Raw genomic sequence first — 13620 nt, 5'->3', positions numbered from 1 at the left:
CTCTTATTCTCTCACGTTTCAAAATTACCATTGAATCTATAGGGTCAATACATGTGTAAGACCTACACATGGACCCTACAGATTCAATGTTGATTTTAAAAAGTAGGAGGAAGAGAGAAGGACCATGGAAGGTAATGGATCATTTCTCTTTAACTATTAATATGTGGAGTATCATGTAACAGTCCAAGAAACACTTTTTTTTTTTAAAAAAATAATAAATTTCCATAATGTAACCACACGTAGAACAAATTCCACACAATATCAGCCGGTAAGTGCAATGTGGCCTCAAAGAGGACTTGCAATTCCCAGCAAAGTAGTCCATTTGGTAAATTGCAAACCCAGAGCATCTAGGCCAACCATACAAGAAAAAGAGAAAAATGTCTAGAGATGTGCTACAGATTCCCTTCATGTCCTTCTATCCTCACTTTTAAAAATCACCATTATTAGATCTATGTAGCTCATATGAGGGTCTCACATGAACCTAATAGATCCAATGGTAATTTTAATAAGTGAGAGAATGGAAGAAAGACATGAAAAAATGAGTCATTTTTGAAATAGTTATCACCAAGAGCCGAAACCCTAAAGCGGTCTAATACTAATAGTGCGCATTGCCAGAATTGTTTCCGAAATTCTTGTATATTGCTGAACAAGATACCAAGGAAAGGTCCAGCAGCAACAATCAAAACTCTGCCCCAAAAGAACCAGAAAAATGTTTGTTAGTATATAGGAATTTGGTTTGGAAAGAGTGAACAAACTTCCTATTCTTAATCTTTTTTTATTAATGCACGTAAATATTTTACAAAATCAATTGCAAGTAGCACCTGCTTCCACAACCTTAAGATGTCATTGCAACATTCTTAAATGGTAGGGATAAGTATTTCTTGTTCCCCCACCTGAAAACCTTATATAGCCAAAAGTACCAACTTCAATCAAAGAATGTTATTATTCTCCATATCATACAATTCTCTAATATTTAAACCAACAAAGGAAATTATTCACAGCCATGTTCATATTATCCTCGGTAAGAATCCTGAATTCCGCATCAAATCTCATAAATTTTGTTCCTTCTTGAAAGAGACTGAATATGGTACAAGAAACAAGAAAGGGGACAAGCACAGATTGAACAGTAATGAGAATTTTCAGAAACTCAAACAACAGCAGCAGCAGTTGATTCTGAGCCTGCCTGATGAGATAGCCATGGATTGTTTGGTAAGACTACCCTACAAATTCCACTTCAACATGAAATTAGTTGGGTAATTGAGATGGATAATGTGATCCTTTCTCCATTTATTCATAGTGACAGTGTAATCAAGTTTTTATGTTAGAACAACTCCTTTTCTCTTAATTTGTAGTTGTTGCTTAAATTAAAAGAAGAAAAAAAATAGAAAGAAAGACAGAAAAAAGCAAATTTGTGAAAAAAATTATAACTTGACCTTGAAGAGAGGGAATAATTTTAGCAAAGTTTATGTTCAGGTGAACTTTATCCCTGAGCTATAAGGCCGCAAAACAAAAGTTTTATTCAATAACTCATTAAGCAGAATGACCAAATCTTTGAATCGGGTTAATTCCAATCTTACAAAAGAGCATGGCCATGATTAAGAAGTGCCTTAGCAAAGTACTAAAATGAAACAAAACAAAAATAGAGACTATGACTATTTGATGTAGAGTTGCTAAACATTTAACTAAGCATTGCAAAGTCAATTCCTTGCCACAGAGTTCAATTATAATCGCTTGGATAATTTAACCTTAAACACTTAACAAAAGAGAATTATAAAGAGAGGCTATGGAGAGTAAAAACACTAGCATTACATCTGAAGTGGAGGTTGCAGTATGTGACTCTCCTGCCAGATTATGCAAGTCCTGTAAAACACACAAACCCAGAGCAAAAGGAAATCCTTCAATATGTCTTGCTAGCAGTCCTCCAGTATTATTTATCATTGCTGATCAATTTATGCCACAAAAAGTATAAAAGCAACATCAATGCCATTCAAGAGAACATACATACAAAAACACACAAGACTGGTTGAATCGTTTGACTCAAGGTTGCCAACCAGCCCTTTGACTGTGCTACCACCATCCATCGTCATTTCTCAAAATAAAGCTAATGTGTATATCATCATCATTCCTGTAAATGAGCCATGTTGGTTTCACAACCTGGCTCATTCACTTGAGCAAGATTAATTTCTACACCATGCTTTTAATTTTGAAGGGTTAAGAAGCACTTATATTAATTACAAAATAGGAGTATAAATATTACAAAATAAGAGTATAAATAAGTGCAGCACTTACATTATTAGAACCCAAGCTAGTGACTCTGTCCCAAATAGTCGCTCATGGTCCAATTGCTGAATATGTCCCACGCATTCGCATATGGAACCCCATTTGTCAATTGCACCAAAGATTCGAAAAAATGGCATAATCGTCTCCAAACCATCCAGCCCTCCGAACCCACCCCATTCAGCAGTTAACCCAAAACAAAATTAACGAGCATTATAGGGTACTTAGAGGAAAAAGTGAAAAGAAGGTGGCCTGTTTAAGTGCCTGGGTGATTTGATTGGTGTAGTTGTGATTCACCAAGGGGAGTTTCCTCTACATCTGGAATGCTAATGCCCAAGATTGAAGAATGCCTCTTTTGTTGTGGGTAACAATTGGATTCCAAGTTGCCATCATCATCATCACCACGGCTTCTCTTAGAATGTTGAATACGATCCATTAAATCTATGGCGTCCTCTTCATATCTATGTTGTAGATGGAATCCGCAAGTTTTAAGGATCACAGTCTTAGAATAACTGCCAAACTCTAATTTAAATGTAACTCGAAGATTATCCATCTTTAGCCGAGAATGGGGTGAACCAGAGTAATGCAAATATACATGATCTGAGCCGGCTGCGTAACTTATCCAAATAGACCTATGACAATAGATTAGTTGACCATTGTTGATGACTTCAACGAGAATTCGAAAACAAACCTCATCTTCTACATCCTCTGTTTCAATAACAGCAGAGAATGCAAATATTGTATTCTCCAAATCCAAATGTAGAGGCTCATTGATATTAATTTCACACCAATCAGTATATGAAATCGCTTCACGTTGGCTGAAGCAATCTGGAATCTTATTTCCCGGAAATATACAGCCAAATTCGCGTTTCTTAGGATGTCCCTGTTACACGGATATGACAAATTTTCAATGATAAAACCAACAAATAAAGTCAAACACCAACAGGTATATATGTGAATATAGATATGTACCTCACTCATTAAACGAATTTGCAGATCATCCCCCATATTTTCACGCAATCGATGGCAATCGGAGAATTCAATCCATTCAAGCATTGGTAAATCGTTTATATTATTATATTGAAATCTTTCCAATGACGTGCATCCATTCGCACATACATTTTTTATATTTGGTGGAAGTTCTGGAATTTCTTCAAGTTTCTTGCAATGGCTCAAGTAAAGCTCCTCCAATCCAGCAAATTCGTTGAGCCATGCAGGAAGGCTAACAATAGCGCTATTTGATAGATCTAGAACTTTCAAATTACGAGGGCAATCACGTTCAATCACGAAATCTGATTCTGTTACAACATTGTTTCCAAGACTCGACGATTGCGGTGCTGAAGATGTCGTTCCAACCCCCTCTGGCTCTGGTGGATCCCACATATTAAGCAACTGAGATCTTCTAGGTTCTTCTAAAAATATCGCCAATGACTCGCACCAGGCAGCTTGCACTTCTACTACATTTGGTGGAAATCTTAAAATTTCTTGGAGTCCCTTGCAATTAAGCAAATTAAGTTCTTTCAAATGTTGCAACTTATAAATAGTATGTGGAAGATTTGTGAGGTCTCTGCAATCTGAAAGATGCAATTGTTTAAGCCCAACGAGGTACCCAATGGATGAAGGCAATTCCTCTATGCCAGTATATCCTAAGCCGATGAACTCTAAAACTTCCATTGGAAACTCAATTTCAGGAAAGGTTTTAAGCATTCTACAAAACATAAGGTCAAGACGTTCTAGAGATCTCAACCTAAAGCTTCTTGGCAAAATCGTAAGATTATAGCAGCTATTAAGATTCAAAACAACGAGCTTATCAAGTAATCCAACAGAACAATGAACCTCAACTAAATTTCGGCAACACGAAAGAATCAATTCCTCTAAATTTGAAAGCCTTGAAACATCAGGGATTTCTCTTATGAATTTACAAGAAGAGAAATCCATAATTCTCATGTTTTGGAAATTCTGTCAAAAAAAAAAGAGGAAATAAATTAGTTTGAACTTTGAAACAAGTTTACAATGTAATTGAAACCAAGAAATATTAAAGATGATAATTCTACCTGGACTCCCTCCAATGTCTTGAGTTTACTCACTTCCAGTTTTAAAACAACGAGGTTATTTCCATAAAAATTGGATGGTAAAGATTCTCCTTGATATCTATTCCAGTCAAGCAATCTTAACTTATTAGAGCGAAAATTGGGCTCTCCATAACACCTTGCAGCAATTATTAATAGCCTGAGCTTTTTCATCTTCTCGAAGGTTTCGGAATTCAAGTATATCTCTTTTCCAGGCAAATTTATCAATATGGCCTCAACTTTGTTTGTTCCCTGACAAGACAAAGTATAGTTAAGTGTACCAACAAAATCATCAAAAATGAGTAATTTATTTTTATTATGGGAACGTCCTAAAATGATTGATCATCATATTCTCAAAATTAATTTGTCTTTTATATATATTTACATATTACCCTTACTTTTTTATAAAAGAAAAGGCAAGATACTCATAAAGTGCACATCTTTAAAATAATAAAAGTAGTTATATAATTTTATTTATGCTTCTTAATTAAAAGCATTCCATTTATTAAGCTCTTTTGTAGTATTATTCGTCAAATTTCTTTAATTGGTTATTGTAAACTGGATAACAAAGTATTAAAAGTGGCAGCTTGTTTGGTAAAGTTTTTAGAAGTGTTTTGAATTTTGAAAATAGTTTTGAAAAAGATAAAAATTGAGAATTGATTTGGTATGGGTCACATTTTAAAAAAGCGTTGAATGTGGGGTTTATAAATAAAAATTAATTTGGTAAAAATTTTATAAGTTTTTTTTTTTAAAAAAAAAATGGAAAATATTTTTACAAAATAAAAAAAATTAATAAAAAAATAATTTTCTCGTTTTTCCAAAGAGAAAAATTAAAAAATTAAAAAAAAAAAAAAAAAAAAAAAAAAAAAAAAAAGGAAGAAGAAGAAGAAGAAGAGAGAGAGAGAGAGAGAAGAAGAATGTTGAAACCACCATTTGCAACAACTGCCTAGCAGCTAGCTAGATGCGTTACGGCTAGCACGAGGCTGCTAGATGCATCTAGCAGCAACGGCGGGGTTGCAAGATGCATCTAGTGGCCTCTATATATGCGGCTACCAAAATTTGTTTGGCCACCATCAGACGGCGGCATGCACCACCCCAACTTCCTTTTTTTTTTTAAAAAAAAAAGTACTGTTTTTATTTGTTATACATTTAATCAACACCCCAACACCTACAAAAATAAAATTATTTTCCTTTAAAAATTGAGAAATTAATGTTTTTACCACCTCTTTGGAAAAGTTTTCTAAAGTAGTTTTGATTGTAGCTTTCTTTTTAAAGAGTTTTTCACAAAGTACAAATTTTGAAATGTTCATTAATGTTGTATGTACTGTTCACAAATAGCAGGATGTTGACCTCCACAAGTGGGGCATCCCTTCACTGAAAGGAGGAGGTGGGTCTCCTCCCTGGCTCCCTCTCCCCTCCACGAGAGGCATTCAAGGAGGTTGGTCTTCACTTATTCTTTTATATAGATGTGCGTAAGACTAGCTTTCACGCATTGGATTACAAAGGTGTAGGACGTTTTCTAAAAAGAATTTTGTTTTTATTTTTTATAAAGTATTTTGTGGTTTGTTTTGAAAAATGTGTTTTTATTATTTTTTTTTATTTTACAAAAGTTATATTTAAAATTTTAAAAAAGTTTATTATAATCTTCTAAATTTCTAATAGGAATTTTTTTTTTTTTTTTTTCCTGATGAAGGTGGGATTATATAACCTCACTTGTTCTCCTTCTATTATGAGCATCACTATTTTTCTGTGAATATTCGACCCTTGAAGTCCCATAAACATCTAACTTCAAGCAAAATTGTTATTTTGTAAATTCTTATAAAAAAATTTTATTTTGTAAAATCCCAATGAGGCCGTGATAAATTAACTATCTTGTTATTTGAAAACAATTTTACAAATGGTTTTACAAAACCACAGCCAATTAAATTAGCAGTCAGACTCTATTGTAATTATTGTATAATTTTAATTCGGTTTTGAAATTAAATCCATTCTATTTATTCGATTCTTTTCTATAACATATATGTATCGACATACATATATTTGCACATAAATTTTCAGACTTTTTTATGAAAAGAAAAGGTTCAATATTTTTCTAGTAGACTAACTTATGAAAAAGAACAAAAAAAATGTAAAATTAAAAATGATTTTTGATATAATCTTACCGTATCTTCTCTTAGGACATGACAAACATCTTCATGAAACCATAACCTACTGCGCTTTCCAGGTTCTTCAGGTGATTCTTGCCGAACAATTTCTCTACCCATTTCTTGCAACAAGTCATGCATCTCAATTTGTCCTCGAGACTCAGTTATGAGAGACTCAGTTATGAGACACTTGTCCTTGAGCTCTTCGATACTACTATATGAATGGAAACCAAAACTATCTAGTGCTTTTGTGACATATGTCACACCTTGTCCTTTAAAGAAACAAGCAATGTCAAGGAAAACATTCTTCACATTTTTCTCCAATCCATCATAACTTATTCTAAGTTTTTGAAGAATATTTTCATTAGGAATTCTTTTATACACATCCAATTTACTTTTCCAATAAAGTATATCTCTACCTTTTAGAGTCGAGCCCAATAATGTTAAAGCTAGTGGCAATCCCCGAGTATAACATACTGCATCTTGTGCAAGTTCCAAAAAATCAGGATCAGGTCTATCTCTATTGAAGGCATGCCAACTAAAGAGCTGAAGACTTGTGTTCTCATCCAATCCCTCTACCTTGTAAGGTAAAGCTTGATGTTGAGTTAGTAGATGATTATCTCTTGTTGTTATGATGATTCTACTTCCTAAACCAAACCAATCACTTTCTCTAGCTATCTTTTCTAATTGGCTTGAATGATCCACATCATCAAGAATTAGAAGTACCCTTTTAGAGGAAAGCCTTTCCCTTATCAAAGTAATTCCTTCATCAACATTACCAATCTTTGGATTTGTGATGATTTTAGAAAGAAGTTTCTTTTGCAAATGGATCGGACCCTCCTTTTGGAAAGTTTCTCTAATGTTTTCAAGAAAACAACTTACTTCAAACCGAAAAGCAATCGAGTTATAGATCGCTTTGGCAATAGTTGTTTTTCCAATGCCGCCCATTCCCAAGATCCCTAACATGCATGTACCATTATTCTTCTCAATATCTAAAAGGGACTTCAATTGTTGTATATGAGACTCTATTCCAATTGGATGCTGGGCAACTTCGAAGTCTATCTTTTTAGCTAATGTCCAATTCAGCCATTCAATGATTTCGTCAATAAATTTAGATTCATCCCTATAACCAATACAAACAATAAGAAACATTTAATGATCAAGTTCCTTTCACATTAAAAGAATAGAAATATGATCCGGTTATGATGATCTTAATGTAAATGAAAGTTTTAATAAATTTAGAATTCTTTCTGATAAGATAAAAAGATGACAAGCTAGGAAAAAAATCAGAATAAATATTAAAATAATGCAAAATAACAGAACGAATCTTTTTATAAAACATGTAATTAGTAAGAAAAGCTAGGTAAAAAGTTATAAATAAATACCACAGCAAATGAAAAGTTCATTCTAAATGAGTATGCCATGAATAAGTTATTTAAAGCAAATTATGGCGTCTAAAACATTTTTAAATATAAAAATATACTTCACCTGGAAGCAGTTGTATAACGATCGATGTACTATAACTAGAAAACATATATATATATATATATATATTAACACACGAGATTAATTAATCTACAAGGACGGCAGCAAGGGTGGTTAGAAATACTTGTTTCCCAAATGCATTCCGGGCAAATTTGCCACTTTTTTTAGGGCTTCCTTCCACTCCTTCACCTTCATTTCATCATTCTTGAACCTTTCTTCAAGTTTAGCAAATGCTTCTCCAACACAATTGATTTGACGCCGTATATCTGCCGGATCTACGTCATAGAACAATGGTAAAACCTGTTGCCCCCATTTTTCTCTACACTCAAGGATCTTCATTAGCTCATCCAAGCACCATCCGGATGATGCATAGTTTTTAGATAACACAATGATTGAAATCGTTGACTGATCAATAGCTTTGACAAGTGCTGGTGAAATTTCGTCTCCCCTTTCAAGCGTGTCGTCCATGAAGGTGTTGATTCCGGTTCGACGCAAAGCTGAGCATAGATGGCCAGTAAAACTTCTGCGCGTATCTTCGCCTCTAAAACTCAAGAATACATCGTAATAAGCCCTTGGACGGATGGGAGAGGAAGACGAAGAAGCTCCGTACAAGGCCATGGACGAATTAATTGAAGTTGTAAGTTGCAAGACAAGTGCTTACTACAGAAAATTGCAGAGCGGCTATATACAGCTAGCATTTCTTGGGCAACTTCTTGGCAACTTCCTTGAAGCTGTGGGGATATTTCGAGGTGAATGCGACGACCGAAAGTTGACAATATAAAATTAGGATGGTAATTAATATTCTACGCCTAACAAAAATAATTGCAGGAGAGACCTTTGGCTGATTGGCTCTGCCTCTTAAAAAAGATAATTTATTCATCCACTAACAACTACTTTCTTGTCCACTTTCGATAACTTCCTAATTATTTTGAGACACTTGCGTATAATTTATGATAAAAGACAGAATGAATTCCTTTTATCGTTCTTTATTTTAAGGCTATGTTTGTTTGAATGGTTCCCGGCCTGTTTGTGTTTTATAAAAGTAATATAAAGCGGAAACATGAAATGCTCTGTAAGGTGCATTACAACGTTGTATTTCCTAAGAAATTATTTATTCCCATAAAAAATGGTTACAATAAATTTTTTTTAAAGATATAATGGAGCTCAAAAATTAAATTTAAAATACAGAAAGTGTTAGAGAGACACAGAAGAAGAGAAGAGAATTTTTCTTTGTTTTTTTAAAATTTATTATATTGAATATCATGAGTTATTTATATCTAAGACTGACGCCCTAATAACCCACTGATACGCACGCGCGTGTAAGTTTGGTACTTTGCACCATGGTGACGGCCACCGCGAGATCACCAGATGTCGTGTTATGATTTGATTTCTCAAGTCTTCCGCGGGCCCCAACCTCTTATGAGTTACTCTTACTCTTTCTCACATTTGGTCTCAGTGTGGCTTTACTTCATAGAGAAATTTTTACTTCACGGTGAATTACCTTGACCGACTTAACCAATTATAAAAGGGACACACATTCGGCCCTTAAGTGTGAGAGAGCAGTGTGGTGTGCGAAAAACAAAACACAGAGAAAAAAGCAGAGCAGCAACGGCAGCAAGAGAATTAATTAAGAGATCATTTTCTCTTATGTATTCCATTCTTTTATATGTGTGAAGTCAGTTTAGGTATACTGAGGCTTTTGAATTTGAGTTATATTTTTTTTTTTACTATTCTTTGTATTCCATCCTTTTTAATAGTAATTTAATTTAATTTTTTTTTTTTTTTTTTTGGTCTTTCCACCATTGAATATAAGCTTATTAAACCGAACCACTTAAATCTTACTGTTTTATGTAATTGTGTTATTTTCTGCTAAATTGAAAATCCTTAAAATTATTATTATCACAGCCGCCATCAATCAAGTGGTGCAACACCACCGCAACTTGTTTTATAAACTTTATTGTTTTTAGGCAAATATATATATATATAAACCTCTTAAACTAACATCCAATTTTAGAATAGCCTCCTAAATTTTTAAGAGTGTTAATGTGACTTATCAAACTACCCAAATATGCCAAAAATACCACTTTTGTTGAAATATTCCTACAATCCCTTTATTCTCTTAAAAAACTATTTTAAAAAAATAAAGAAGTTTGAAGAAAAAAAAATATTAATATAAAACTAAAAATATAAAGAAATTAAAAATAATAAAATAATAAAATAAAAAGAAGAAACAAGTAAAAAATGGGTGGCTCGTCAGTCACCCCTTAACTAGGGGTGGCCCGCCGCCACCCTCGGCCACCTCTGAAGTGGCTCGCAGGCCACTCTAGGTGAGGGGTGGCTTAAGGCCACCCTAAAGGAAGCCATTGCCTGCCATGGGGACGGCTCTATTGTAATTATGGTATATTTTTCATTTGGGTTTGAAATTAAATTCATTCTACTTAGTCGATTCTTTTATGCAGTATTGCCAGTATATATGCACCTTTATACATATGAATGTAAGTACTTTTCTACATTTCTTTATATAGATATATATGAAAAAGCCCCCTCAACTAATATAAAAATAAATAAATAAATAAAAAATCAACAATGTAACATGCGTGACAGTTTGATACATCAAACTACTAGTTTATGTCAAAGGACCACTCTGTTAGAGATTGTCGTCAGTTTGGACGAAAAAGTATTCACGCAACCACTTTTATGTTATTCTTCCTAAAATACCTCTATTTTTTAAAAAAGTAAAATTAATTTTTTAAAAATAAATAAATAAAAACTAAACATTGGGAAAAAAAAAAAAAAAAAAAAAAAAAAAAAAAAAAAAAGAGCAACCCAAAGGGTGGTTGAACCACCCCTAAAACCAAATTTTTAGGTGGCCGAGACCCGTCAGCCACTTGTGTTTTTATTTTTTAGTTAAGTTTTTCTATGGTAAATTTGGTTTTCTAATGGGGAAATAAGGGCATTTTTGGAACATTTTGGTTGAAGCACATAACCACTTCTCCATCCAAACAGATGGTCAACGCTAATGGAGTGGCCTTTTTGATGCAAAATGGTAGTTTGATGTATCAAACTGTCACAAATGTCACTTTTTGTCGCTATATTTTTCCAAAAAAAAAAAAAAAAGCTTAATACTTTTCTACTAGTTTTAATTTTTTTTTTTAATTTTTTTTATGAATAATATTTTTCTAGTAGCTTAACTAATGAAAAAGAAACAAATGCAAATTATAAAGTATTTTTAACATAAGTCTTACTGTATTTTCTTTTAGGACACGACGAATATCTTCATAAAACCACAACCTACTACGATCACCAGGTTCGTTGGGTGATTCCAGTCGAACAATTTCTCTTCCCATTTCTTGCAGCAAGTCATGCATCACCAATGACCCAAAGACGACTGAGTTATGAAACACTTATCCTTTAACTCTTCGATACCACTATATGAGTGGAAACCACAATATAATAGTATTTTTTTTCACATATTCTACATTTTTTCCTTTGAAGAAACATGCGATGTGAAGGAAAATATTCTTCGCATCTTCATCCAATCCATCAAAACTTATTCCAAGTCTTTTTTGAATATCATTGTGAGGAATTTTTTTGTACTTGCCCAATTTACTTTTCCAATAAAGTATATCCCTACCTTTTAATGTTGAGCCTAGCACCACTAAAGCTAGTGGCAATCCTCCAGCATAACGTACTGCATCTTTTGTCACTTCCACGTAACCATCATTAGGTTTGTCTCTACCAAATGCATGATAACTAAACAATTGAAGAGCTTTATTGTCATCCAATTCCTTCACCTTGTACGTTAAAACTTTATGCTTACTTAGTAAATCTTTATCTCTTGTAGTTACGATGATTCTACTTCCTAAACTAAACAAATCACCTTTTCCAACTATTTTGTCTAATTGGTCTAAATGATCCACGTCATTAAGAACTAGAAATACACTTTTTAGGATGCCTTATCAAAGTAATTCCTTGGTCAACATTGTCAACCATTGGGCTTGAATCTTCTAGGATCTTATCAAAAAGTTTCTCTTGCAAATGGATCATATCATTTTGGCCAAAAGTTTCTTTAATGTTATTAAGAAAACATCTAGCTACTTTCAAACTGTGAAGCAATCGAGTTGTAGACGGCTTTTGCAATAGTTGTCTTATCAATTCCACCAATTCCAAAGATCCATAGCATGCATGTACAGTCCCTCTTTTCTATATCTAAAAGTGACTTTACATCTTCTACGTGCAACTCTATTCCAATTGGATATTGAGCAACTTCAAAGTATGTCTTTCTTGCTAATATCGAATTCACCCATCCAATGATTTCATGAATAAATTCAAGCTCATTCCTATCAAAACAAGAAGATAAAAGATAAATAAATAAATAAAAAGACACACCTAATGAGTTACTTTCACAATATAAAGAATATAGGAATATGGTATAAATACAATGACTTATTTGTTCTTTTTTCTCCAGAAGCGATGACAATTGTATGCTATGAATTATGATATAATACTCCAGTTTTATATTGAGAAGAGATAAATAATTTATAGAGAGTGAGTGGTTTATAGAGATACTCATGGATGCTAAGTCTCAAATTGCCTAGTTACTATGTGAAACTGTACTTTATAATGGATTCTAGGAAAAAAAAAATAAAAAACTACTCCAAATTGACTAATCATTTTGAAGTGATAGAGCAGATTTGGCTAGCGCTTTTCCTTAAGTCGTTACAAATGGTATCAAAGCCACAAAGTAACGCCAGGCCATGTCGTATTGGAGCACCGAATGCATGACATGGCTCTGATGAGGAACATCAGAAGTTTAAAAGAAAGAGTTTGTAACACTCCGATTCTATATTGGGAAGAGATGAATAGCTCATATAGAGCGAGTGGTTTATAAAGATATTCATAGGTGATACAAGAAGGAAAGGTGCAAAAGTGGTTAGAAATACTTGTTCTCCAAAGGCATCCCGGACAAATCGGCCACTTCTTTTTGGGTTGTCTTCCATCTATGCACCTTCATTACATCATCCTTAAACTTCTCTTCAAGTTTAGCAAATGCTTCTCCAAAACTATTGGTTTGATGCCGTACTTCTGACGGATTTACATGATACAACAACGTTAGAACCTTTTGCCTCCTTGTTCTTTTACACTTGAGGATCTTCATTACCTCGTCTAAGCACCAGTCGGATGATGCGTAGTTTTTAGAGAATACAATGACTGAAATCTTTGAATTTTCAATAGCTTGGAAAATTGATGGTGAATTTTCTCTCCTCTTCTAAGCTCTTTATCCATGAAGGTGTTAATTCCCTTTCGGTGAAAAGCATCATATACATAGGTAGTAAAAGTTGTACGAGTATCTTCACCTCTAAAACTCAAGAACACATCCCATTCCAGAATGGAAGAAGAGGAGGGAGATGAAGATGAAGATGAAGAAGCTCCGTGGAAGGCCATGGACACAGTTGCAAGAGAAAATGGTTTTTTTTTTTTTTTTTTTTTTTTTGTGCTAAACGGAGGATTATTTTAATTAGTTTATCTTCTTGAATGCGGACAAAGAGGAAGGTACACCTAATTGAGGGCAAGCATAAAGGTCAATGCCCAATGGCTCGGGCCATAGACTTTGGGACGTAATGAATGGATGGTTGAGGTCATGA

The 13620-nt window shown here is 33.7% G+C and overlaps 1 protein-coding gene and 1 pseudogene across 4 annotated transcripts; both read right to left on the bottom strand.

Moving 5' to 3' along the window:
- Window positions 1-211: 211 nt before the first annotated feature.
- Window positions 212-8727, bottom strand: LOC133866000 (disease resistance protein RUN1-like). Of its 4 annotated transcripts, none has more exons than XM_062302546.1 (7): window positions 8100-8727; window positions 6509-7613; window positions 4332-4598; window positions 3250-4236; window positions 2290-3160; window positions 1810-1860; window positions 212-687 (listed from the first exon to the last, which is right to left on the bottom strand). In XM_062302546.1, exons 1-5 carry the CDS (start codon window positions 8591-8593, stop codon window positions 2534-2536), a joined length of 3480 nt encoding a protein of 1159 aa, XP_062158530.1. In that variant the 5' UTR covers window positions 8594-8727; the 3' UTR covers window positions 212-687; window positions 1810-1860; window positions 2290-2533. The 4 variants fall into 4 exon arrangements, with proteins under 4 accessions (XP_062158530.1, XP_062158529.1, XP_062158531.1 ...); XM_062302545.1 differs by lacking the exon at window positions 212-687 and adding an exon at window positions 938-1220; XM_062302547.1 differs by lacking the exons at window positions 212-687; window positions 1810-1860 and adding an exon at window positions 938-1220.
- A 2676-nt stretch (window positions 8728-11403) lies between these two features.
- On the bottom strand, window positions 11404-13420 carry LOC133866343 (disease resistance protein RUN1-like; annotated as a pseudogene).
- Between the last annotated feature and the right edge of the window lie 200 nt (window positions 13421-13620).

The sequence above is a fragment of the Alnus glutinosa genome, chromosome 4 (genome assembly GCF_958979055.1).
Source record: "Alnus glutinosa chromosome 4, dhAlnGlut1.1, whole genome shotgun sequence".
NCBI classification, from domain to species: Eukaryota; Viridiplantae; Streptophyta; class Magnoliopsida; order Fagales; family Betulaceae; genus Alnus; species Alnus glutinosa.
Note: the sequence above shows the minus strand (reverse complement) of the source record. Positions and strands in the feature narration are given on the sequence as shown.